The 27,902-nt window shown below is 36.0% G+C and overlaps 1 protein-coding gene across 3 annotated transcripts; it reads left to right on the forward strand.

The window, feature by feature from the left end:
• The first annotated feature begins 801 nt into the window (after window positions 1-801).
• On the forward strand, window positions 802-27,393 carry LOC128868333 (alpha-tocopherol transfer protein-like). Of its 3 annotated transcripts, none has more exons than XM_054110310.1 (4): window positions 802-886; window positions 21,736-22,084; window positions 26,490-26,862; window positions 26,943-27,393. In XM_054110310.1, the coding sequence occupies exons 2-4, from the start codon at window positions 21,786-21,788 to the stop codon at window positions 27,195-27,197; spliced, it is 927 nt and encodes a 308-aa protein (XP_053966285.1). In that variant the 5' UTR covers window positions 802-886; window positions 21,736-21,785; the 3' UTR covers window positions 27,198-27,393. The 3 variants fall into 3 exon arrangements, with proteins under 3 accessions (XP_053966285.1, XP_053966286.1, XP_053966287.1); XM_054110311.1 differs by lacking the exon at window positions 802-886 and adding an exon at window positions 21,496-21,656; XM_054110312.1 differs by lacking the exon at window positions 802-886 and adding an exon at window positions 21,496-21,625.
• The last annotated feature ends 509 nt before the right edge of the window (window positions 27,394-27,902 follow it).

The raw sequence follows: 27,902 nt of genomic DNA on the forward strand, positions 1-27,902 counted from the left end.
TGCCTCTTAGTGTTGTTGACTTATTAACGTCTGATGCACAATCGAAATTGAAGATATCTTTCATGAATTTGATAAATCTTTCGTCATTTTCCACGTTTGTGTAAATGTAACTTGACCTATTCCATTGCAATTCCATTTACCTCCTCCTCTATATCCATACAAAATATCTATCAAACAAATAAAATTAAAATTTTGTTTTGAAAATTGCAACCATTCCATCAATATTTTCTTATGACGTTGTCACGTTAAACTATCGTCAGTAAACCGACTTTACAGACAACCACTTTTTTTTTTTTAATCTTTACGCGTTCCATTGCTTGTCTGTTTGTATACTGCAGCTGTCCAGTGCATAAGTGTTGTTATGTGCAAAAATTATAAATCTTTCGATAGGGTGATTATATTAATATATTAATTCTACGCCACCTTGCATAAGTTTTTAAATTTTTACATTGGAGTACAAATAGAAAAGAAGAAAGAACTGAAAATTTATTTATCTGCCAAATAATCAATCTCAGGGTCTCAACACCATCGCTTACTGAACCAGCAACAGCAGCGAAAGCTAGAAAACAGAAAACATAATTTGTCGAATCCAGCAGAAAAAATGTCTCTCTGTAACTAACTCTGCCTCGAAATCATCAAAAAAAGCACGGCAAAACGCACTACTCCTCGAAGCTATCAAAGAAAGACAATGCAGCGAAAAATTATTACCAACTTCGACGCCGGCGCCAACACATTTTCCAACAGGGCACTATCAGCCAATTATGACGCTAGCAAAATACATTTCATTAAGGCGGTTCAGTTGCATGCCTATCACAGCCGGTGACAGTTGCCTATAGCCAGTAGATCAGACCAGCTCAGTGTGTTACAAAATAAAAGCGGCTGCAGTGTAAGTTAATTTCAAAATAAGTGAAGCAAAAATCAATCAAAAGCAAAAAAACAAAAAAACGAAAAAAGCATTACTGATAAAATGATAATAATTTTTAATAATAAAAATTTGCTTGTATAAGGGAAATTAAGCAAAACTGAAAGGCGGTGTTAAGAGCAGAATATTTTGTAGTTATTTTTGTTGTAGCGGTATTACAGAATATTTCGTATTACAATTTGGTGAGATCAGGTTTAATTACCCAAGATGAAAGTACAAATAATTCATACATATACAGTGGCAAGCAAAACTGAGTGTCTGTTCAAATTTTATACAAACTTTGGAAAAATTCAATAAAAAATCGAGTACATTTTGAACTTTTAAGTCTGAATTTTTAGAAAATTTCGAGAATGCAGTTTTATGGTCCATTGAATTTTGTTATTAAACCAAAGTGCAAGTGCAAGTGCAAGTTTTAAGTGGCTAAAGAATCGCGTTGATTTTTGAAAAATATTTTTTGGTGGCGATTTATAAAAATTGGAGTTGATACTTTTAAATTTTTTTTTGCGCATTTTGTTCCATAAGAAATTAAATTTTTTTTTAGAATAAAGAGCAAAAATCCATAAGAAAAAAAATTATTAAAAATCCAAGGCAACTTTTGGCAGCTTAAAACTTTCACTCATTTCATGAGCACTTCGGCCGCCGTAGCCGAATGCGTTGGTGCGCAGCTACTATTCGGAAGTGCGTAGGTTCGAATGTTCGTGCATGAAACAGCAAAATGATAGAAAAAGTTTTTTCTAATAGCGGTCGCCCCTCGGCAGACAATGACAAAGTTCTAAGTGTATTTCCGCCATGAAAAAGCTCCTCATAAAAAACCATCTGCCGTTCAGAGTCGGTTTAAAACTATTGCTGTTATTTAAAACTGTAGGTCCCTCCATTTGTGGAACAACATCAAGACGAAGACCCCAAATAAGTGGAGGAGATCCGCCAAACACCTAAGAGGTTAGGTTAGGTTGGTATGGTTGACCAAGGAATGAGCACACTTGGAAGAGGAAAAACGGATTAGTCCTTGGTGATACCATTATGAAGGAGGTGAGGTGAGAGAGGAAGACCGATGGGATGCGGGGAGAGGGCGGGGAGAGGTAGTGCTGGGATGGTTAGGAGGGTGGGTTACAGTGTATGGACTACGAACGATGACTGTGCTGCGTTTGCGTCAACCACTTTGCGCTACTGATAAAACCGCTTTGTGCTACTGATGAAATTCATCAGATTTCCAATGTCAACGCCTGCTATATCAGCAGGCGCAGCAAAGAAGTAAGAGCCAAGATGCCTGGATCTTAGCCCCGCCAGAGCAGGGCAGCTAAGGAGTAGGTGCTGAGATGATTCCACCTCATCCTCCATACATCCATCGCAAAAGGGACTTGAGGTAATTCCAAGCCTCATAGCATGCATTGCTCGCGCATAGTGATCTGTGAGAAAACCCACGAGATTCGATAGCTTATATTTTGTCAACCTCAGAATCTCGCCCGAGCGCCTCCGGTCCACACGTGGCCAGAAGGATTTCGCGACCTTACAAGTTTGTGTACTTGCCCAACGCTCGCTGAGTTGGTGTGATGCCCATCTTTCCAGGAGCAGACCACCTCACATGTCCCTTGTCTAGCCAGCTCATCCACCTCGCAGTTTCCCGCAATGTTGCTGTGACCAGGAACCCAGATGAGGCTAATGTCAAAGAATTCGGACGCAGTCGAAAGTGAGGTCAGGCATTCCCTGACCAGTTTCGAGTGCACCGTCACTGACCCGAGGGCCCTTAATGCCGCTTGGCTGTCGGAGTAAATATTTACTTTCCTGACTGTTAGTACGCATGTGAGCAGCTAATCAGCTGCCTCCTTGATTGCGGCTACCTCTGCCTGGAACACACTACAGTGGTCCGGTAACCTGAATTTGAATCTGATGGGGAGCTCCTCGCAGAAAACTCCTCCGCCCACCTTTCCTTCCAACTTCGATCCATCCGTGAACAAGTTCACCAGACCCTGTCCCCAAGTGTAGCCCCCGGTCCACTCTTCCCTTGATGGAATATGAGTGGAGAAGGTTCCGGTTGGACTTAGCGAGAATATACACTGATCCGTTGACAGGGGGATGAGCTCGAAGTTTCTAAGGATGCTTGTGTGCCCATAAGAGAAGTGTACGTGTCAATTTTGAATTTCTTTATTTATTTTTAAGTGTAAAAAAGCATCAGAAAAAAATGCTAAAAAATCCAAGTAATTTTTTAGCCGCCTAAAACTTTCATTTCTTTTACTACATGTTGTTGAGCGCTTCAAAATTTTCTAAAATTCAGATTAAGAAGTGCAAAATTTAGATGAAAATTTGTTGAATGTTTCTATATTTTGTATGAAGTTTGAAAGTTTGATTTACATGATTTTGATTAAATAATAAAAAATATGAAAAATTTGGGTTTTAAATTTAACTTGGAAAACTTCGTAAATATTAAAAAAATTATTCATGCACTCATTTATGCTCGCCACTGTACATACATACATAAGGGTTGTTTAAACAATAATGCCATTAAAATTCAAGTTGCTGTTTATTAAATGAGTGTTTCAGTTAAAAAGGAAACAAACAAGAAAAGCAAATGAGTAATGAAACAACCGGATATTAATTAGCGCCCATTTATGCCATTTTCTTATAAATAAAGATTTAAAAAATATTTTGAGCTACAGGTATGTTGAAGTTAAACTGATATATACATACATACATAGGCACGTACGTACAAGGAATTTTTAGTTCAAGTTTTTTTAGCGGTATTTTGTTTTGACAGCTGTCACAGTTCGATAAAGTTTGAATTCCCAGGTGTTAAGCAGAAAATGCAAAAATTACTAAAATGAACTCAATTCAGCTCAAGAAAGAAATAAATAAATTAATAAAATATATATATAAAAAAAAAACAAAAAAAAAATATATATATATAAATAAAAAAGAAATAAAAAAATAAAAACAACATAAACATTTTCAAAAATAACTAAATTCCATTACGAAAATGGCAAATCTGTTAAATTCGTAATTTCACTAAATTGCAGATAGATTTGGTCATTATAATCGTGCTTTAGAGTCCGGAGTAAAGCCAGTGAACTGAAAAATTTGTTGGCACTGGAAAATGTTGAGAAGCCTTTACATTCCACGCCTCTTCACATTTGAGCCATTCTTAGTATAAAATGCAGCTGGAAGCAGCAGCTAACCGTCTACGGATCGCAAAATACTCGAAGTGTAACCAATTAAAAAGGCCATAAATTTAGTTTGGAAAATTACTTTCATTCAATTCAAAGTAAAAAATGTGTGAAAATAATACAAAATTAAGAATCAATTTACTTTTGCTCGATATGATCACTTTGCCTTGTCTTTGCCTTGACTATGACCTTGAGACGGTCCAGAAACGAGTCGCAAGCTGTCCAAATGTGACTTACAGGTATTTTGACCGTATTTTGACCCACTTGCGGACAATGGCTTTTGTCAGCGTCTCGAAACTGATGAATAATTTAGTTCGGACCTTGCTCTCCAAGGTGACTCAAAGAGAATAATCCATCGGATTCGCGTCTGATGAATTTGAGAGTCATTGTGTGGACGCTCACTCGAACTTTGTGAGACGGTGCCGAGTCCTGTTGAAACGTCTATGGTCTGCTATCGAAATGTTTATCTGCCTACCGCTTCAAAGCAACCTCCAAAATACCTTGCCGATAATATTTCGCATTTACCTTGACGCCAGGCTCGATGAAAACGATTGGAGAGCGCCCATCTGAGGTTACAGTGGCTCAAACCATTTGCTGTGGCGGGTGCTGCCTCCTGGTAGCCAATCGATTCTCGTATGAACGATTGGACAAATAAACCCTATCGTTTTGGGAGTTAATGAATTGCTCAATTTGAAAAATTTTCTCGTCAGAAAATACCATGTTCGGAAATTGACCGCTCTCGGCCAAGCGAAGCAACTCCTTCGCTGCCTCAAGTCTGACTTGTTGCTACTTTGGTGTGAGATCATGCGCCTTATGAATCTTGTAGGACTTGACTTTGAGATCATGCTACGGTCAGATATTTTCAGTTCTTTCGCCACTTGATTGACAATTCGTTGGGGATTTCGCTCAAGTCGCTTTTTCACTTTTTGAACCATTTCACGTGACTTTACAGTCTTTTGATGACCACCTCCATGACGTTTCGCAATGCTGCTAGTATCATTGTAACGAGTAATGGTGCGATAAACAAAAACTTTATTTACTTTAAGGTGCTCGAGCTCACGAACAATCGCTGGTTGTGAAATTCCAGCCAAAAATTTTGCAATCGCACTATTAAGTTTGAAATCCATTACTGATTTCCTTTTTTCGCGTTTACTCTCGGCAAAATGCTTCCGCGCGCTTGTAAACAATACTCTGGGCTGTCATTTAGCCAACTAATAGACAGCTGATTCCTGTGCATCAGCTGCGCGAGCGGTCTGAAGTTGGTTGCACTTGGAGTGCCGATCCCTGTAGTTGATGGTATGGATATTAGGAATATGATTTCCACAAAACGATGCCACCTGCCACACAGACCCAACAATACCTTCTGCTGAAATATGAACGAGACTTTATCCATAAAACGGTCCGCGGATGACATATGGCAAAAATAAATTTTTTGTTGGATGGTAGGACTGTTATAAGCTTACATGGCCAACAAGTAAACAAGTCAAGCTCGAGTGTGTTTTTCGAATTTAACGATGGAAATTCAAGTTAAACAAAGAATTTGTTTGAAATTTTGTTATTCCAACAAAATTTCGGCTTCAGACGCCTTAAAAATGTTGCAGACAACCTATGGGGACTCTGCTCTATCGCGTGCTCGTGTTTTCCGGTGGTACAAATCGTTCAAAGAGGGCCGAACATCAACCCAAAAAACCACGCCAAAGTCGCTCAAAAATTAAGGTTATGCTGACTGTGTTTTTCGATTACGAAGGCGTGGTGCACTCGGAGTTCCTTCCGCAAGGCCGATCGGTTAAGGCTGAATATTATTTAGACGTTTTAAAGCGTTTGCGCGAGAACATTCGTCTTAAAAGGAAGGAATTGTGGGACAACAAGTCATGGTTCTTGCATCACGATAATGCACCAGCTCACACATCACGTCTTGTTCGCGATTATTTGAACAAAAATAATGTTAATATCGTTCCGCAAGCAGCATATTCGCCTGATATGGCTCCATGTGACTTTTTCTTTTTCATAAAAGAGAATTCGAAGAAGGAACTGAAATCCATACCGAAATCGGCCTTCCAGAAATGCGATGATGATTGGAAAAAAACGTTGGCATATGGGTATCGCCTCCAATGGTGATTACTTTGAAGGAGATAAAGTAAAAATTGAACAATAATTAACCGTTTGTGTTTTATTAAATCAGTCTCGTAGGTAAATAAAACAGAAACAATTTAAGCTTTTAACTATAATATTCGTTGCTAAATTGCCGAGGTAGAGGCAGAATTCTGACTCAATGTCATTGAAATTTTCACCAAAAGTATCGACCACGACAGTCGGTTCTACCGGAACGACCGACATTTATAACCGACCGAGGATTGTCACTCCAGCAGCATTTCACGGACATGTATGCTGCTACAACAACAACAAAAACAGCAAAAACTTTTTCAAATCACTTATCAGTCATAAATTTTAGTCCCACTGTACATAAGTCAATAAGCAGATAATGAATTTACATTTAAAATTTGTGTTTGTTAAAAAATCAAATCGCTGTAGAAAGGCCTTGTAAACTTCTTACTATAACAACTCACATCGAGTTAGTCCATTCTACATGACAGGCAGTAAATTGCTGGAAAAAATACTAGTCATTCATATCTGATAAATTACAGTTTATACATTTCCTATGAAATATAAGGATTTATGAGTAAAGAAACTCAAATAGCTGCAGTCAAATAAGTTGTTTTGTGAAAAGTCTACAGATGACTTCACTTTGCGCAAACTCCAAAAAACAAAATAAAATCAAAAGAAACTAAAAAAAAAATACCTTCAAAAAGTATGACCAATTTTGCAGCGATTGAGCTATAAATAACATTAAATTAGCTATAAAAGTATTTATAAAATGGTTGCTTATCCGACTATCAGCTTTGAAATTGACTAATAAATGAAAATAAATTTTTTTCTGACTAAAGCAGCATTTAACCAGTAACACCTCAGTAATCTAGACTCGCAGATACGAAATAAAAACAGTAGTTGAATTTTGCTTCATGAGCATATCAAAATGTCATGACGAAATTATCAATAAATATATATGCATACGAGTACATACATATGCGCACATGCTACAAAATGTGGCAACACATGGCGTATGAGTAATCCTACGGTGATTAATCCTACAGAACACTCGTGCACTTGAACTTTCTAAACTATCACACTGCCGTCGCCCCTGAAAGAGGGGTTATGGGTAACTACGATTCGGTTTTGTTCCGGGCTAAAGTCTGCTGCGGAAATAAAACGTCAACCTAATCGCGGCAGGTAATGGCAAACTTTCGAGTGTATTTTCTGCCATGAAAAAAGTTTTCAAAAAAGCAACTGCCGTACGGAATTGAAATACAATGGTAGGACTCTCAATTTGCAGTGCCATTCTCATGGGTAGCACAACAAAAATTTAAGGAGCACCTATAAAAAGGATGCATGCGTCAATCGCTTGTATATAAAAGTTAGTTACATACATTTGTATGTACAAGTATATAAACGACCTTCTTCGAATGCTTTTGTCGCCATTCGCAATTGATAACAGCATAGCCAGAAAAAAAATATATAAATGCATACACATATGCACATACATTAAAACACGTGCAAATACATTTACTTGCATGTTTTACCGCTGTGACTTTGGTGTTTTTTGTTGAATTTGTAACTGACGGTTCATTTGTACTTGCCTGTGCGTATATGTGTGCGTATGGATTCAGCTTATCACTGCTGTTATTCCATTTCATTATCATTTCGTGATATCTTACAGCTACATACGTATGTACATATATGTAATATAATTTCTTAACCCCCTAGCGTCTGAACCTTCGCTTAGGCGAGCGCAATATTAGCTCTGGACAATTTTGTCAATAAACTGAGTTCGGATACGCGATATCGTTTATAGCTTAGGCGCACGGTGCGCTGAAACTGGTTAGTAAGTTGCTGCAACAACATGACTCTGATTCCGCGCCCTATACCTGGCTAGTTTACTGGAGCGGCAGCCTGTGGTCGGGAAAACCCCGAGTCATTCCGGTACGTAGAAACGGCTGCCGCAGGAATGTGTGCGGCATTCGAAGGTACCCCGCATTAAATTTACCAACTATTCACATGGCCTCTTAAACCCACTTACCTAAACCCCTCTCCCTTTGGACCCAACCCGCCGAAACAGCAAAATTATTGGATCTCGCGTTAGCTGAGCCAGACGATGCCGATCGGTGACTACACCGCACTGGCAGGGTTTGATGAACTACTACAACAACAATTACATAACACTGGATCACAAATTTTGATTTTTTTTTTTTGTTGTTGTTCTTCGCATGCCATTATTTCTCATTTGCTTTGATTTGTATTAAGATATACGAGATTAAGTGGAACCACATTTTTATTTTGGCGGAATAACGGTAAATTGCAAATATCTGGAATTTTCCACATACGAAGAAGGCAATTGGTTAGTGGCATCCGGTGCCCATTTTTGCTGTAAACCAGTGTAATCTAATGTCTGCCTGTACAATTGACACACAAAATTTATATTTTATTTTATATCAAATTTTACTTGCCGATATTGATTTATCAAAATTTACATTTCGAAAATCAAAAGAAGTTTCTGTATATGATGAGAGCATACGGCCGATAGCCTCTGCTGCTAGATGCCTTGATTTTGAAATATGATTATTTATAATTATATTTCAAGCAAATATATTACATAAATAAATAAGAATACTTTTTTTGTTTTTGCACTTTTGACTGCCATCAAAGACACTTCTGACACTCTATTAACAATAACTTTGCAATTTTTTATCGATATTTATTCAAATTAGTTGTTGTTGTTGTTGTAACATCATTAACATTCCTCACATATATACGGTGAATGCTACTTGGCCGGATATAAATCTGGATTAAGTAGAACCGACTGTCTTGGGAACGAATCAAATTTGGCTTCCCGATGTCTTCCTCAATGTCAAATGGTATAAAATATTTCATTTTGAATATGAATGCCTTCAAGCATTAGAGGGCGTTGGCGGGTTAAACCAATATAAATTCAGTAAACTTAAAACATTTTAAGGCTTCACGCATTTTCTTTTGTTCGTTTCTTTTCTTTTGTTGTCAATGCACTAATTAGACTTTTATAAAAGTATCGCTGGTTGAACGGTCGGTCGCCTGAACACTTGGCCTGGTAGCCAGCAAACGACATTTTGTCACATTCGCTCCTAAATTACATTTAACTTAGTCTGCTATTTCCTGCTGTCACAATTTACTATTATCTCCAAATCATTTTTGACTTTCCTATGAATTTATGTGTGTTTTGTATGCTGAGGTGTATTTGAGTTGAGTTGAGGTGTATTTGAGTTATCTTAACACAACTTTTCTGTATTTGAGATATACCCGCGGCAAACCGATGGCATATCAGCATTTGACTATTTTTATTTATTTATATAATAGGACTATGAATAAGTTCGTGCGGTGCGGTTTTACAACAGATGGCGTAACTTGATTATTATTCCATCGATCCACATTTCCAAACATTCATTGGAGAGCTACTGTCGTAAGGCACAAACGTCAGTATAAGTTTTTTATTTGAAGCGTAAACAACAATATTTTTACCACACTTGAAAATGTCGAATTTCGTGCCAAATAATGTGTTTTTGCGGGGAATTCTTCTTCATTATTTTAATATGAAGAAAAAAGCAGCCGAAAGTCATCGTATCTTGGTGGAAGTTTATGGTGAGCATGCTCTATCTGAGCGAACGTGCCAGAAGTCGTTTGCACGCTTTAAAAGTGGTGATTTTGGCTTGGAAGACGAAGAACGCGAGGGTGCGCCGCCAAAGTTCATGGATACCGAATTGGAGGAATTGCTCGATCAAGATCCGGCTCAAACGCAAGAAGAGGTTGCAAAAACTTTGGGAGTTGATCAATCAACCATTTCCAAACGTTTAAAAGCCATGGGAATGATCCGAAAGGTAGGCCATTGGGTGCCGTATGAATTGAAGCCAAGAGACGTTGAACGCCGTTTTATGGCATGCGAACAACTGCTTCAACGGCACAAAAGAAAGGGTTTTTTGCATCGAATTGTGACTGGCGATGAAAAGTGGGTCCATTACGACAATCCAAAACGTCGGGCAACGTATGGATACCCTGGCCATGCTTCAACATCGACGTCGGCGCAGAATATTCATGGCCTGAAGGTTATGCTGTGTATCTGGTGGGACCAGCTGGGTGTTGTGTATTATGAGCTACTGAAACCGAATGAAACGATTACGGGGGATGTCTACCGACGACAATTGATGCGTTTGAGCCGAGCACTGCGAGAAAAACGGCCGCAATACGCCGATAGACACGACAAAGTTATTTTGCAACATGACAATGCTCGGCCACATGTTGCCTAAGTGGTCAAAACATACTTAGAAACGCTCAAATGGGATGTCCTACCCCACCCGCCGTATAGTCCAGACCTTGCGCCATCCGATTACTATCTCTTCCGATCGATGCAACATGGCCTGGCTGACCAGCACTTCCGTAATTACGATGAAGTCAAAAAATGGATCGATTCGTGGATTGCGGCAAAACCGACCGAATTTTTCACAAAGGGAATCCGTGAATTGCCAGAAAGATGGGAAAAAGTAGTAGTAAGCGATGGACAATATTTTGAATATTAAATTTGTAACCATTTTACGTCAATAAAGTTTCAAATTTCGAAAAAAAACCGCACGAACTTATTCATAGTCCTATTATTTATTTAATATTTTTGTATAATTTTATACCTCATTGTGTATATATAATTTTAAAATTTTAGATAAAAAATATTGCACATTTGTTATATGGAGCAAATGCGCAAGGTCGTCAGGGGAAAAAGTTGTAAAAAGTTAACGGAATTTTTTAGCAACTTCAATCTTCCATTTTATCATCAGTCGCCGTAGACGAATGACTTGGTGCGTGCCTACCATTCGGGAGTGCGTATGTTCGAATCTCTGTGACTGATGAGCACACAAGCAATGACGTAGCCATACTCGTACACTTACAGACTTGAGAGCTACTTATTTTTAAGAAAATCGTAAGAACAACGAATGCCCTTCAAGTAGCGAACGACGATTGTGGCCGAATCTCAATGCTAAACGCACAGAATTTCTGCTAAGCCAAAATAAACATACTGTCTGATAGGCAGACATGCCCAGAAGATGGGCGTGCGGACAAATGACTTCTGCCGAAGCTGTCTAATTAAAGAAGAGGAACAGACGAACTCGCACCTTCTGTGCCACTATCCAACTCTATTCAGACGTAGGTAGACCACCCCAGCTTTAGGTAGACAATTTTTTTAATGAGTTGGAAGATCTTAGTGCTGTGGAAATCAGGTATCTCGTAAAGTTTTTGAAAAGTTCACACTGGGGTCGAATCAACACATCTGTGCAACGTACAACAATTCGAAAGAAAATTACGTCCCACGTCAATCGTAAAAGCTGAATCGGAGCCAAACCAACGAACGAAAACGGATCGTAACTTATTTTCAATTCACAATAGTTTTCAAGTTCAACAGGGTTAATATAAATCCCGCGGCATCACAATGGGCTATGAGCCCGAGTGTGTAAGTGGACAGCCGCAACAATCTAACCTTGCCTAACCTAACCTCTATTTATAATAGATACCATGAAATTGTGACGAAAAGACTGTGGAGTTATAAAAATGTGTATGTAAATTTGAAATTTGGAGTCATATGGATTTTAACAGTGGGCAATAACCTACACTTTTATACAAAAAATAATGAAAATTAAAAAAAAGAAACAAAAAAAAAGCAATAGTCATAACAGATCAATTGCTTCGAGCTGCTCACATTTTAATGAAACTTTTTAAACTAAATCCTTGATATAAAGTATGTGGACAAATTAGATAGGCTAAAACAAAAAATACCATGCCCACCTTATATGAATAGGTCAACTTTAATTTTTTTTTAATTTGATATTTTATTTAAAAATTAGAAATTTTTAATATTTGATATTTCATTCTATAAAATTGATAAAGGAACTGGAAATACATTGTTGTTTTTGTCGGGACAACTAGCGAGTACAGCACTCAGATAACATTAAGTCCAATGTACTGCACTCGGGTTCCCTTTTTAATTTTCTTTAAATCTACCCCCGGCCACCGAAGAAATCTGAGTAGATCTTGTGATGCCAAGAGGACAAGATGGTCGCTTCTTAACACATCCGTGCCAAAGACTTCAAGTCTGATCCGACCGAAGGCCGGGCAGGCGCACAGGAAGTGGTGGAGGAAGAAGAAATCTGAGTAGATTTACATATAAAAATAATCGTTACCTGCAGCGCGGTGAGACTCAGAGACATAGGAAGCTGGACAACAAGGTCGTACGGACTACACAGACCCCGACCTTAACTTCAAGAAAGACTTTACGGTACGTTTTCCACCGACAGCCGAATGGAACAAAGGAAAAGTGATTGGTATATTCGACATTGAAATCTACACTGACGGTTCTAGGATGGACTGTGGTATGAGAGCTAGCTTCCATTCGGAGCTACTCAACCTATCTCAGTCAATTAGACATCCTGACTATGCCAGCGTGTTCCAGACAGAACTTCTAGCTATCAGAGAAGCATGCAAATCACTAAAACTCTACAAGGAAGTTGGTGCAAGGGTAGCTATCTTTTCAGACAGTCAAGCAGCTATCAAGGCCTTAGACTCCAACTCCATTTCATCCAAGCTAGTCTTACAGTGTAGAGAGGAACTGGAGTTACTTAGTCATCGACTTGAAATTACTCTGATATGGGTTTATGGGTTTCCGGTCATAGGAATATACAGGGTATTGAGATAGTGGATGAGCTAGCAAGAAAAGGTTCGACACTAGACTTAGCAGAGGTGGTGGCAGTCTCCACCTCACGCAACACATTAAAAGCATCCATTGCTTCACACTATCATGCTTTAGCCGAAAGAAGATGGGAGCAATTATTTACATGTATTACAACAAAAAAAAACCCTTACAGGCCATTGGAAAGTAGGGCATCATGCAGCTAGACTCAACCTACCGTTCAATCCCATCTGCAGAAGCTATCATTCACTACTTTTGTGAATGTCCAGGGCTAGCTAGGGCACGACTCCGCTCCTTCGACAAGCCTTTCTTGCAGCAAATTAATCACATCTCAGACATCGAGATTTTTGCTGCGAGAGAATTTGCTGCTAGACTTGGGCCGTTTTTTTTTTCATCAAAAGCAAATTATAAAAACAATCTAAAATTATGTATGTGCATAATGTAAAGTATACGGGTCTCAACTTTATTAACCTCGCCGCCAAACGCAATGCCACATACACATACTCATATACATCTATGTATATGTATGTATTTATGCATTTGTTTAAGTGCCTCAAATTCCCACAGTTAATTGAGTTTATTTCAAATTGAACGTTTATGGCAGTCAATTTGTGAGACCTTACGATGAAAGCCAATTGAGTTGCAAAAAAAATTGTTTTTGTTTTAATTTAGTACGAAATCAATAGATTTGAGATAATTTTTATCTAAATGCGGTTACATAAATAAATATGTAAAAGTTAATTTGTGCAAGTTTACGTGCATATGTATGTGTGCTTACCCTCAACTGTTTGTGCTTTAGTATTGACTTTGTTTCCACTCTAATAATACAAAAACTAATAATATCAGATACCAAATACTGCGCTAAATAACTATAGCACTAGGAATTATTGACGATTTTTGACAATTTGTTAGCTTCTCTTTTAATTTTAATGATTTTTCAAGCAAATATATTTCATTCTCCAGCAAACCCCATAGAAATCCAAGCTCCAAACAGTGCGAAAATTTCAAAAAAAAACATCAAAAAATTGTCATTAAAATTTCACACTTTTTTAACAGAATTTGTAGAGAAATTTCGAGTATACTCCATTAAATTTTGCTGCAAGAACGTGCAAATTTCGAACATAAAAGATCTCGGAGTGTCGGCCATTGGACGCACTGCAAAAACTAAGTGCATATTTCAAGTATCTCATAGTTCGCGTTGATTTTTGATATAATTTTTTTCCCAAGTGGTGCTATGCATTTTCCCCATAAAACGAATGCACAATATTGTTTTTGCATGCGATGTTGACAATTTTCTTCCGTATAAACCACATGTTTGGAGTTCTTTCATTTGGAAGAAAATGCGCAACACTTCAGCGATAAAAAATTGTCAAAAATCAGCGTGCGTTTTCAGCCACTTGAAATTTGCACCTTTTTATGCTAAAAGGGAATAGGCTATAAAACTGCACACCCAGAATTTTTTTAGAAAGGTTCTAACTAACAAGTTTGAAATTTTAGTGTAAATTTGCCGAATTTTTATAAATTGTGTACAAAGTTTGAAACTTGCGTTATATGGTTTCTGTAGTTGTTGAATTCTGTCCAAAACCAAAATTTTGTTAAATAAAAAAAAAAAATTAAGAACATACAACTTTCTTTAAATTTCAAGAAAAAACATTAAAAATTGGTTTTTTTTGCGAGAAAAGTCATTAAACCAACTTTTTTCGGAATTTCAAAAATACCATACATTTTTTTTTTTAATTTGAAGAAAATTGTATATTTACTTTTATAAATTGTGTACAAAGTTTGAAACTCGCATGATATGATTTGCATTTTTTAGTTATTGAACTCAGTTAAAAAAAATTTAAAAAAATTAAGAAAATTCTACTTTTTTTAAATTTCAAGAAAAAACATTAAAAAAATCGTTGTTTTTTTTTAAACTTCGGAATTTCACGAAAACTATAATTTTTTTTTTTTTATTTCAAGAAAAAACATTAATTTTTTTTTATTTCAAGAAACAACATTTCTTTAAATCTTATAGAGTGCTTAGATAATTTATTAAATTATCGGAAGAAAAAATGTTTTGTTCGAAAGAGACAGAGATCCTCGACTTCAGCAAATATTGTTCTTGAAGACCTTGCTTAATTTTTGTAAATAAATAATAATTTTAATACACTAAATCTGAACTCTAAACATTTTTTCCTCATGGCGTAGTCAGTTCCTACAGTATGGACACATTTTTGTTTACAATGGATAAATAAAAAATGCCTTCTGAGCATAAAAAAAAAAACAAAAAAACAATAGTCATCCTTTCCAGCCAAAACTGAAACCTTGAACTTATTAGCGGGGTCTGAACCTTTGTTGTATGCCATCTTTCCACAGACTCCTACTTCGATTCAGGTTTATAGTAATGAGCCCCAATGTCTACAATAACATGTTTTTTTATTTAACCCCTTGCCTTACGATTTAATTTCGAAGAAACATGCGTACTCAGACTATTTAATTTTAATGCAACTCTGTGCGGGTGTTATCAGAAAATAAAACTAAAATATTTTAACTTTAATATTTTAACTTAAATTTACTACTACTGCTTTTGAAACATTTAAATACGCGGCGGGCATAGCCCGTCAATGTCGAATTTGGCACAGAAAAATGTTTGCGGGCGACACTCGTCATTTCCACTTAAGGAGTTAAGAAAAAAATATATTAATATATATAAAAAATAAATTAAATTAAATCAAAAAAATAAAATAATAATAAAAAATTCATTTAAGAACAATTTTTTTTTTTTATTTAAAAACTAATTTTTTTTTATTTAAAAGCAATTCTTTTTTATTTGAAAACAATTTTTTCTATTTTTTTTGTAACATTTCAAGAAACAACATTAACAGAATGTTTTTTAATTAAGAAAAAATAAATTAAATTAGATTAAAAAAAAATAATAATAATAAAAAAATGTAGTTAAGAACAAAATTAATGAATAAACTTGTCAATATATGGCGGTTCTATAATTTTGCAATGGAGTGTATTATAAGATATCAATTATAATTACATATGTATTTTTGCGCCTAATATCTTTTGGCATTTCCCTTAAAGCGTTTATCGCATTATTTATTTTATTGATCATTTTTTTCTTCCTTTTTTAATTATCTCTAAGCGCCTTTCTTCTCAGCTCTCTCTCATAAATTCAGCATAGTGAGTTATGATCTGATCAATCATGGAATACATTGAACAAAGAGCGTCCCTCTACAATTCGCCAAAGCCTTGCAAACCAGCAGTTATGGAGCGTCGTTCCCATTCGGACATATCAACTAATTTTTCCGTCACACCCAAGGTGAATCTATTAATGGTGGAATCGGTAAACCAGCTGATTTGCCTTTTTTCTTTCTCCGTATCCATCCAGATGTCAGCATAAAATGAAATGACGAAAAGTCGTTCTATTTGCAATATTATCGTATGTTTTTGGCTACAATTTCATGGGGGCTGTGCAACATAGTTCGTCGTTTTCTTTTTCTTTTCTACTCTCTTTTGTCATGATATTCCAATGTACAAAACTTTGTTGTTGATCTAGTGCCACCACCTTTAATGAATGCGCCTTGGTCAAACCTGAAAGCAAACGTTTTCTTAGAGGTACAAGGAGTGTCGGAGTGGCTTCATTGCTCATGTGTGTCGGCATATTTCAGGGCAAGCAATAGCGATAACGATAAAGAGAGAGATAAAAAAGAGACAGAGGGCTATAGTGTAAGAGAGATAGAGACCAGAGATCAAAAGCCAACAAAGCTAAAGTAACTTACCTTCATTGAAGAAACCTGCTTGTACCAGCAAACAAAATATTATCTTCACAAAAATCTGTGTACGAGTAATTCGAAGTTATTGAGTTTATCCCTTTTGCAAATATGTTGGTAGGCGATTATCACTCGCTATTACGATAGAGAAATTAATGAAGAGGCACCAATCGTGGTACCGCTATTCTGCTCTCAGCGAATTCGACAGAGCCGCTGTGTGTGTGACGTTGCACATGTCCGATTTATTCGTGTGTTGTTTGTGTTTTTCGTCTTCTTTTTGCATTCTTCATTGTTTTATTTCTTCTTCATTTTGCATTCTTGTTCACATTTTCACATCTCTCTCATGCAACTGCGCCAATGAGACGTCATGCACTCTCTGATGAGCGTATTCTTGTTTCTATCGTTCTTGAGTTGGTACATAATCTATAATTTTTACAAAGCAAACCAGACAAAAACGTCTGTCTGGCAGAAGCTACATGAAACCATAGAACCCTTCATTTGCTCAAGCAAAGTTTACACATCCTGATCTTAAGCTATTTCAAAAATGTTATCTGCAAGTCAACAACAGTCAGATAAAAATTGTTCATTCGTTGATTGCTTTCCAGGTATCGATTTTTGGGGTCCTGTTGAAATTTATCAGATATACTGAATGGTACAGCAAGAGGACTAAACGAACCTGCGTTATTAATGGAGTCTCCTTATTATAGTTATTGTTGTTGTTGTAGCAGTACAAACATTGCCCATGCATGTACGCTGCTGGAAAGACAGCTCTTGGCCGGATATAAATCCGGTTCGTTGCGGTAAAGTAGCACCGACTGTCGTAGGGATTCCACCGGCCGTGTTGCTATTTTCGGCGGCAACCACTGCTATCTAATCCAAGCTAGGTTGGAAATGTGACCGCAGAACCGAATACCTTTCGTCCCTTATGTGGCGTAAACCCAGTTAATATTTTCACACCAAACTATAATATTTCGCAAAATATCCCTAATGAGGTGTATTTCTGAGAAAAAAAATATGGTTTGGCCTAACTTCGATTTTTCTCTGTTTTTTGTTCATTTTATTTATAAGAGAAATTTGCATTTGAATCACTTTTTGTAGGCATACACATTTATTCTAACCCATCCTATCCTATCAAATACTCCAATAAAGATAAACGGCAAATAAACGCAAACATAAAAAAATGAAATGAATAATGAATTGCGCATTTTGCTCCAAAGTGGCATAACTCAAAATTTTCCGAAATCGAGTTTTCCATAATTTTAGTATTCCCACATACTAATTAGCAAAAGATGAGCTCACTTTTTGTCGAAAATTTCTGCCAAAATATTTTCCCCGTCATGTACCACCTTAGTTATACTGCCTTAAAATTTTTCCTTTTAATTTTGTGATGAAAAAAAAAACTTTGAGTTTAAGTTTTGCGGATTTTAGTTATGTCCCTTTTGAAGAATACGTGCGAAGTATTATATTTTTACCAAGTAGTAAGTGCGTTCATAAAAAGCTTAACTCAAGCCATCTAAAGATTAGCAATTAATGGAACAAATGCGTTGCAATTTATATAAAAATATTTACTGCTTCGTGGTGCCCTGAGGTTAAGTAACAGCTGTTGGCTTTCAGTGGATCAAATGATAATCAGAATCAGTTAAATACATACACGTGAAAGCGTTTAAATAGAGCAAAGGCATAAAAATAATAAAATGAATCAGGGTATAGGATGTCTCATTGAGGGGCACTCTTTTGAAATTAAAAACAAAAAACTTCTCATATTTTTATTTGAAAAAGAAATATAGAAATGCAGGTTATGTATGAAACACAACATTCGATGGCACTTGTTTGGATTTGGATGGATTTTTTGCTGGCTTTTTGTCACAGTGCCGGCATTATTTGTTCTTCCGACGAAATTTTCGATAAAAGTTTGGCACAACGCCGGCATAATTTCATCAATGCTGCATCTTCCAAGCCGGAAGTTCTTTTGTGCTAAATAAAAGTTTCAAGCTTTACGTAAAACTTAGAATATTCTAAAAATGTTATATACTATTCCACGTTTTTAAATAGAGTTAAAACAAAATAATTTTATAGCTCATTAATACAGTGGAGGTTTTAAATTGTTGAAACTCCTACTTTTTTTATAATTTTTTAGCTAAGAGTCTTATGCACTTTCTTCCATATAAAAAATGATTACACTTAAAAACAGTAAGAATGTAAGAAAGACACCAAGAGATAGCGATGCTTTTCGTGCACTTCTAACGGGTGATTTTTTAGCTATTATCTTTTTAATCAGTTGGTTTAAACAGCTGACGCACGTTTCGTGTTTTGTTTCATTGTCAAACATCTTCAGTTTGGTCTATAATAACCATATAACCATGAATCGTCTTACAAACGAACAACGCTTGCAAATCATTGCATTTTATTATAAAAATGCGTGTTCTGTTAAGAAAGTTTATCGCGCGCTCCTTCCATTTTATGGTCAGTTTATCCGACCCACTGAAGCGGCTATTCGAGCAATTGTGACTAAATTTAGAACCAAATTTACATTATTGGACATCAAACTACCAACACGCTTACGTAGAGTGCGAACTGAAGAAAATATCGCAGCTTATCGGCCAGCGTTAATGATGACCATCAATTATCGATTCGTCGTCGTTCGCAGCAATTGGGCCTCTGTTACTCAACAACGTGGAACATTTTGCGAAAGGATTTAGGTGTGAGGCCTTTCAAAATACAGCTGGTGCAAGAATTGAAGCCGAACGACCTACCGCAACGCAGAATTTTTGGTGAATGGGGTCTTGAAAAGTTGGCCGAAGATCCACTTTTTTATCGAAAAATTGTGTTCAGCGACGAAGCTCATTTTTGGATCAATGGGTACGTAAATAAGCAGAATTTTCGATTTTGGAGTGAAGATAAGCCAGAAGAATTGCAAGAGCTACCAATGTATCCAAAAAAGGTCACAGCTTTGTGCGGTTTATGGGCTGGAGGTATCATTGGACCGTACTTCTTCAAAGATGCTGTGAATCGTAACGTAACTGTGAATGGTGAGCGCTACCGTGAAATGATATCCAACTTTTTTTTGCCCAAAACACAAGAGCTTGACTTGCATGACATGTGGTTTCAGCAAGACGGTGCCACATGACACACAGCACGCGTAACAATGGACTTGTTGAGAGGCGAGTTCGGTGAACATTTTATTTCACGTTCGGGACCTGTCAATTGGCCACCCAGATCGTGCGATATAACGCCTTTAGATTATTTTTTGTGAGGCTATGTTAAAGCTCATGTCTATTCAGACAAGCCTGCTTCAATTAACGCATTGGAAGACAACATTAAAGCATTTATATGTGAGCTACCGGCCGAAACATTGGAAAGAGTATGCCAAAATTGGACTAAGCGGATTGACCATTTGAAGCGCAGTCGCGGTCAACATTTGCATGAAATAATCTTCAAACATTAAATTATATGGACTATACTATCGATTTAAATAAAAATTTCATGCATTTTTCTGAATTTTACGTGTTTTTTTTTTTGAAAGACTTTCTTATAGCTCTTAAAAATCACCCTTTAAAATCTTAAGTGCTAAATTATTTTGTGCTAAGATATGAGCGGAAAAATTAGTACTAAATTTTTTCATTTTCCGGAAGCAACTTTTTCAGGACGTCATTTGTGCTTAATTTCGCTTTCATTCGGAACTTCACAATCTATTTTCCTTTCAAAAAATTACTTTCACTAACAGCAGCAACGCTCCGTGTGCCACCTAGTCAATTAATAAAATCCTTGATCTTTGATGTTGATTTTCCTATTTAAATTTCTTTGTGACTTTTCTCCCGCTTCTTTTCTTACTGCACCGACTCGTGGTTAGACTCAGTATTATATTATTAAATATTATTATATGAACGAATCCAGGCTTCATCCATGGAAGTTTCATTCAAATCGGTCGAACACATTTCCAAAAAATCTTTACAAATCTCAAATAGTCACTGCTTGTCGGCCTGTGTGAGCATTGGCGATACTCAATACGTACTATTTATTCATATCTTTATGTAAAATCTCTTCAATTAGTATATTAATTGTTCGCTAATTTTTAGTTCTTCTGCTATGTTGCATTATACGATCGGCGAATTTATCGATTTTTCATACATTTTCTTCAGTCACTCTCTTCACTGGGCGATCTGGGTGGGGCAGTTCCACAAGTCTCTTGTCCTTATTGAAATAGCCGAATCGTTTTTTTTTTACCACTTACAGGTTTGTGAAGATGTGGAGTCCTGAAGAAATAGCGGCACTGTTTCAAAAATTAGTTTTTTTGTGTTATTTGAACTTACATTTTTCTGTTTTTTTTGTGTTGAAGTAAGGTTGAAAATGTCGTCACACCATAGAGTAACCGCCCTTACTACGTGTACGGTGGCTCCAACAGACACATCCTTCCTCTTCGTCATCGTATTCAGTATCTGCATAATTGCAATTTGGTAGGTTCACCTTTTCCATTCGCCACAAATACTTGCGAAAGGACCAGTGTTTGGACATACACATTTTCCCACAAAAACACTGTTAAAGACATTAAATCGAACCTCAACCCGAATTCATGTTGGAATGGATTTTCACAATTTTTATGCTTGTGCGCCCGCAAAAATTCTCTACCACTAAACTTCAGTATTCACGCATGACAGCTGACAAAAACATTCCACTAAATTAAATATTAAATAAATAAAAATAATAAATAGACAGCCTTAATGGGACACCCCATACTCGAGAGTATAAGCAAATTTTCTGCTATTCCAACTCAATGATAATCAGCAAAAAAATCAAAATTGCCAATCTAATCAGTCGGAACTTAGTCTGACTCATACGAGCATGAAAGCTTGAGACAGCGCATAAATCAGTTCGCCAGTTAGTTAGTTAGTTAGCACTTGGGTAACAGGTGTTCATTAGCTCAAAAAAAGTACTTAAATTGAATTATACGCAAACAAGTTGAAACTACAAGGTCTGGTGTTTAGTTAAGCCATTTGGCAAAGGTCATTATTGAGAACATAAAAAAACCTAAATTTGTAAAATTTTAAATAATTCAAATTTTATTCTACTCCTCTCTTTCAGTCTCACAAGCATAAGTGGCATCAAGTCAATTCAGAAATAAACCCAAAATCATGGCCAATATACGACCACTAACGCCAGAGTTGGCCAAACGTGCCAAAGAGGAGTTGGGTGAAGTGCCCGAACGCATCGATGCAGATATACAACAACTACGCGATTGGATATTGAAGCAGCCACATCTCACCGCTCGTACGGATGATCAATTTTTAGTAGCATTTCTGCGCGGCTGCAAATATAGTGTGGAGAAGGCGAAACATAAGTTCGATAACTACTATGCCATGAGAGGTGCGGTGCCCGAATTGTATAAGGATCGTTTCGTTAATGATGCAGCGATTGATATTCTACGATCGGGGTGAGTAAAAAGTGGCAACAAAAAAACAAGATTGTAAGTTCGATTATCAAAAAAACCGTCAAATAATGAATAACAGAAGTTCCAGAATCAGTAGCGATCTATTGCGATGGTGTCGAACCGAAAGGAAAGCGAAATGTTAGAGCGAATTTACTAGGACGCGCTTTGGTGCAAAAAAACATTCAGATTTTTTTTTTGTCTAGGTTAAGGAAAAGAATAAAAAAGGAAACATCTCGTACATTAGAATAGAATAGATTCGATTTGAGATATGCATTTCGGTCTTTTGATTCCTCTACTCATCCCACTACCTCAACCTAACCCAGTTCCCTTATAAAATTTAACATAGAACTGGGTTGGGCTGAGCGTATCTGCGTTTCTTCTGGCTGCTGTCGCATTAGATAAAAATCTGATTTTATGACCTTCTCAGCCGAAAAAACCTCGTTAAAATATTGATTTTTTTAATATGTTTTGCGCTAAACGGCACTCTAGCGACCGGTTTTGGTTAAAACTAATTGCGGATACAAATCCTTCGTACTCGAAACCCACAGAAAAACCATTGATGTTGAAAATACCTATTTGCATTTCAATTAATTGTATTTTTTTAATACTTTTTTATGTGACTAGCACTAACATTTATACGATTTATCCTTGCTGTGTTAGGTTCGATACATTTTTTTCCTTCTTCACTCCACTCGAGAGCATAGGGCCTCGACAAGACTCAGTCTTGCGTTGGTTTCGTTAATCTATTTTGCTTTCTGACAGGGTAGGTGATTAGCCTGCCGCTACCAGTCTTAAGTAGTGGGAATGCCCATCTGTCGTTGCTTAGGCACAACGCCTTCTAACTGCTTGGAGCGCCTCTGTGTTTCACATTATTCTGCCATAAAGATCGCACAGATGGTTGAGGACTTCGCTAAATTTGTCTGCGATATTACCGCGGTCGCCCGCTTCCTCTTGCTGTCGCCAATGATGCAATATGTAACTGTGTCTTTTTCTTTGTTTTTTGCTTGTTTTAGCAGCCACAATGCAAGTAATGCGCTGACTTTTGTGCGGGAATAAGGATTGGAATGATGAGGTTCTTGGGGTTGAGGAAAGAATTTTTTTTGTTTTAGTCTAGTCTAATCTAGTCTTAAAAAAAACACCTAAAAATAGAAAACTGGAAAAAATTAAAAATAACCGAGACATACATACAACCCATACTTTCAGAAAAATTTGGTTTCACACATTGCCTAGCCGACTGCTGAATAGTGTAATTAGCTAACATTAGCATTACGGATGACTGTGCGATCATTAGGGTGGCCGCTATTTCTGAAATTTGTTGTTTTGATTGTTCGGAACAGCCTTTTGAAAATATGGGGTTACCCACAAATTAGCCGAAGGTGGAATATTAAGCCAATCGTATAAGATTTAAAGGTTCCGACTTGAGTCTGAAGTTCGAAAAATTTTCGAATTTTCTATATTTCATATTCCTACAACAACCATATTAATCCAAGTTTCAGACTTTGGGCAGCTTTAAAAAAATGTCCAAAAATTTGCATCAAAATCTCACACTTTTTAATCAGAATTTATTAAAATAATGGGTAAGACTCCGTCAGAAAATATGAGATTTGCAAGTGGTCTTTCGATTTCTTTGAAACTTTGGGAAATATTAGTTCTAGGTAAGATACATTCGAGCCTAAAAGGATTTTGAAAAATTTTCAAAATTGAGTCATCAACGCCTTGTTGAAAATCGGGAACGTGTTTTTTTCAAAAATCAATATTTCTTGAACCGTTGGATGGATTTCAATGCAATTTACAGACAATATAGAAACAAATAAGTAGTTTAAATTAGTATTATGTTAAAAAAAAAATTTCGAAATTTTGACCAAAAAAAAGTCAAAAAAAATTGTTTAATCAATTTTTAGTTGATTTGGCCAGTTTTTTAGATTTTCTGTTATACACGTAACGATTCCTTATGATTTAACCTTTATTTTGAAAAAAAAATTTTTATGGTGTCTATAATAGTTCTCGAGATATTGCGATCGCAGCGCGGGAGTAGAAAAACGCGCACAGACCTGCAGCAGTCTGCTCCAGTCACTTCATACAGGAACACATAACGCAGCGCGCATTGCACACCTGTTACCTAAACCGTGCGTGCGCGCTTCCACTAAAATCGCAATATCTCGAGAACTATTATAGACACCATAACATTTTTTTTTTCAAAATAAAGGTTAAATCATAAGGAATCGTTACGTGTATAACAGAAAATCTAAAAAACTGGCCAAATCAACTAAAAATTGATTCAAAAATTTTTTTTGACTTTTTTTTGGTCAAAATTTCGAAATTTTTTTTTTAACATAATACTAATTTATACTACTTATTTGTTTCTATATTGTCTGTAAATTGCATTGAAATCCATCCAACGGTTCAAGAAATATTGATTTTTGAAAAAAACACGTTCCCAATTTTCAACATGGCGTAGATGACTCAATTTTGAAAATTTTTCAAAATCCTTTTAGGCTCGAATGTATCTTACCTAGAACTAATATTTCCCAAAGTTTCAAAGAAATCGAAAGACCACTTGCAAATCTCATATTTTCTGACGGAGTCTTACCCTAATGCGAATGCTCGACATTTTTATATGAAAAAGACTTTCTAGCATCAGCAAAACAAAAATATCAAAAATCAATGCAATTTTTAAGCCACTTGAAATTTATACTTTATTGTACCAAAATTCAATGGACTATAAAACTGCATACACGGAATTTTTCTAGAAAATTCTGATTAGAAAGTGTGAAATTTCGGCGAAATTTTTATTTCATTTTTTTATTTGCTCAAAAAGATAAACTAGTATTTATATGACTTTTGTAGTAGAATGAATTATATTTTCATAAAAAAATTACAACAATTAGTAATAATAAAATAAAATATGAAATAATAACAAATAAATTTTCAGTAAGTCCCTGTGGTATATATGTATATTTAGTGCAGTTTATTTTTCACTCATTCGCTGTACGCATGTAAGTAGATAAATTCAAAAGTTATGGGAATCCCATTATGAAACTTGCAGGGATTAGTGAGCATAGTCAAGAGAGTGAGCATAGTCTAGTCAAGAAAAAAATTAGACAAAAATCTTAGGAGTTTGTTTTTCAAAAATTACCAATTTTTTTTTTTTTTTTTTTGTTTTCAAAAAACATTTTTTTTATTTTAAGATATTGTCGAAACTTCTAAAACATCGCGGATCGGCTTTAAATTCTATATTTTGTGTATTGTTTTTTGTTTTTAATAACCTTACCTAGAGGTATCCCCCATACAAATTATGGCCACCTTAGTGACCATAAAAATGCTGGTCAATGTGATATCATTTTAAATAACTTTTTCAGACATGTACAATATATTGATGCATCAACATGAAAAATCGTGCAAAGCATACATTGCTCCGTTCTTGGCAGTTCTAACATTTTATTTTTAATAATTTTTTTTAAGAGGTTAGGTTATACCCTGTGATTAGAAAGTCCGGGAATGTTTAACCCTTTAGTCCTCCATGCACCCCTGGTAGGCCGGCGAAGGGATGGCCTTCAGCTCCTTCTTCGCATTCTCTTTGATCTCCTCTATCGACTGAAATCTCCTTCCGCGAAGTGGTAACTTCAACTAGGGAAACAAAAAGAAGTCGCACGGGGCCATATCAGGTGAATACGGTGCTTACGCGATGGTATTTACATGGTTTTTGGTCAAATAATCCAGCACAATTTGGGCTCGGTGCGATGGCGCGTAATCATCATGCAAAATCCAAGAATTGTTTGTCCATATTCCCGGCACAGGCAGATACCAATGATCCGATGGCGCTAAAAAGTGACAGATGTGTGTCTTACAGTACTACCAACATAAGAAAAAAATCTGGACCGGTTTCCGCGTGCGCGGTTCGTTTGAATTAAACATTCCCGGTACTTTTTAATCATAGGGTATACAGTTAGAAGGCCGAGAATTTTTTCTAAGAAAATGTTTAAATTTGTTGATCTAAACATTTGTACACATATTATGTTATCTTTTAACTGTATTTTAAGACTTAGTATTAGTAAAAATATTTATTTCGAAAGGAGGTGATCACTATATCTCTGAACTGGATCCTCTGAAATTAAAAAACCAAACAGATTTCGTTAAAGTAATTTTAAATCTAGTAGTTAATCGAAGGAATAAGCAAAATAAATTTTTTTGACAAAATGACGGTTTCTCAAAAAAAAAAAATGAGGATCTAATCAAAATTTTTACTTAATTAAATAAACTCTTAACTCCGTGTAAAGTGCAGCTCGTAGCTACAAAATGTGGCGCATGCACGAAATCAATTGAAACATTCTTCTTCACATAATAAATAACTGTCAACTCTGTTCATGCAATTTTTTTTCATTCGCCTCTCAATTACCTCTCTTTACAGTGTCTACTTACCTCTGCCCAAACCAATAGCACCCGATGGTCCACGGATTCATGTCTCTCGCTATGGTGTTTTCGACAGCAGCAAATATTCTATGAGTGATATCATTAGGGTGCGCACAATGCTTGGCGATATACAATTCCGCGAAGATGACAATGCCATGGTCATGGGTTTCATGGAGGTGATAGACTTTAAAGGTGTCAGCCCTGGACACATTTTCCATTTTAATGCGGTGTTGGTGAAAAAGATTTCAGTACTTGGCGACAAAGCGTGGCCATATCGTCCGAAAGGCTTCCATTTTATTAACGCTCATTCAAGCTGTGAAAAATTTTTGAACATTACCAAGAGTTTGATGAGCGATAAGATTAAGAAGCGTGTAAGTAGTAAATTACAACAAATGCTATGATTCACATAAATATTCGTGTATGCTTATTTGTAATTTATCTACTTCAACAGTTCCACGTACACTCTAATTTGGAGTCGCTCTACGAACATATACCGAAAGAGTCGCTACCAGCTGAATATGGCGGCACCAATGGCACACTGGAAAGTGTTATTAACGGCTGGGAAAAGAAACTGCTTAGTTATAAGGAATACTTTGAGGAGGAAGCAAAATATGGAACGAATGAGAAATTACGTCGTGGCCGTCCAGTTAATTCCGAATCGCTATTCGGCATTGATGGCTCATTTAGAAAATTGGATATTGATTAGTGTGATTACTTGTTAATTTTAGTTATTTAAATGGAATTTTAAATGTTCATGCTTTATGTACAATTTAGTTAATTTAATGAAGTTCTGAAGTTTACAGTATTTGTAAAAGCGTGTTGGCAAAATGGAACCGAAAAAAAGGAAAATTAAAAAAAGAGACTCCAAGTGGTTGTCTCCAGAATTTATTTGTCACTATAAATATTTGGATGCATAGACATTTTGAATGATGAAGATGTATCTAGATGTGCTTACACATGAAGTACGAGTAGAAGACATATCACCACAGTATAAAGCAGCATCAATTTTAAGATTTTTATTAAATTACATTCCAGTAATTGAGATACTGTCAGCGTCAAAATGAAATGTGCGCCACAAACTGATAAGTTCTGACTATTTTTTTATATATTTCGTAATTTTAATTTTTTTTTTATAACAATCTAGTTCAAGAAAGCAAAGTTTGGAACCTTGTAAAAATTTTGTAAAATTCGGCAAATTTTATTAAAAATTTCAAACTTTCAAATTTCAGAATTTTTAGACAAATTTCGGGTTTTTAGTTCTATAGATTATTGAATTTTCGTATTTTAAAAATCAAGTTTCAAGTGGTTCAAAATTTTTTTTGATTTTTGACAATTTTTTCTGCAAATGTTGTTGGGACTTTTCTTCCATATAAAAATAAAAGTGGATTAGGCATTAAAGGGACAAAAGACG

Source organism: Anastrepha ludens, chromosome 6, assembly GCF_028408465.1.
Source record: "Anastrepha ludens isolate Willacy chromosome 6, idAnaLude1.1, whole genome shotgun sequence".
In the NCBI taxonomy this organism is placed as follows: Eukaryota; Metazoa; Arthropoda; class Insecta; order Diptera; family Tephritidae; genus Anastrepha; species Anastrepha ludens.

Excerpts from the sequence above, each read along its gene's own strand:
- LOC128868333 (XM_054110310.1), top strand. The coding sequence starts at position 21,786 with ATGGCCAATATACGACCACTAACGCCAGAGTTGGCCAAACGTGCCAAA. Across the intron at positions 22,085-26,489 it reads ATTGATATTCTACGATCGGG|TGTCTACTTACCTCTGCCCA; the intron begins GTGAGTAAAAAG and ends CTCTCTTTACAG. Across the intron at positions 26,863-26,942 it reads GCGATAAGATTAAGAAGCGT|TTCCACGTACACTCTAATTT; the intron begins GTAAGTAGTAAA and ends CTACTTCAACAG.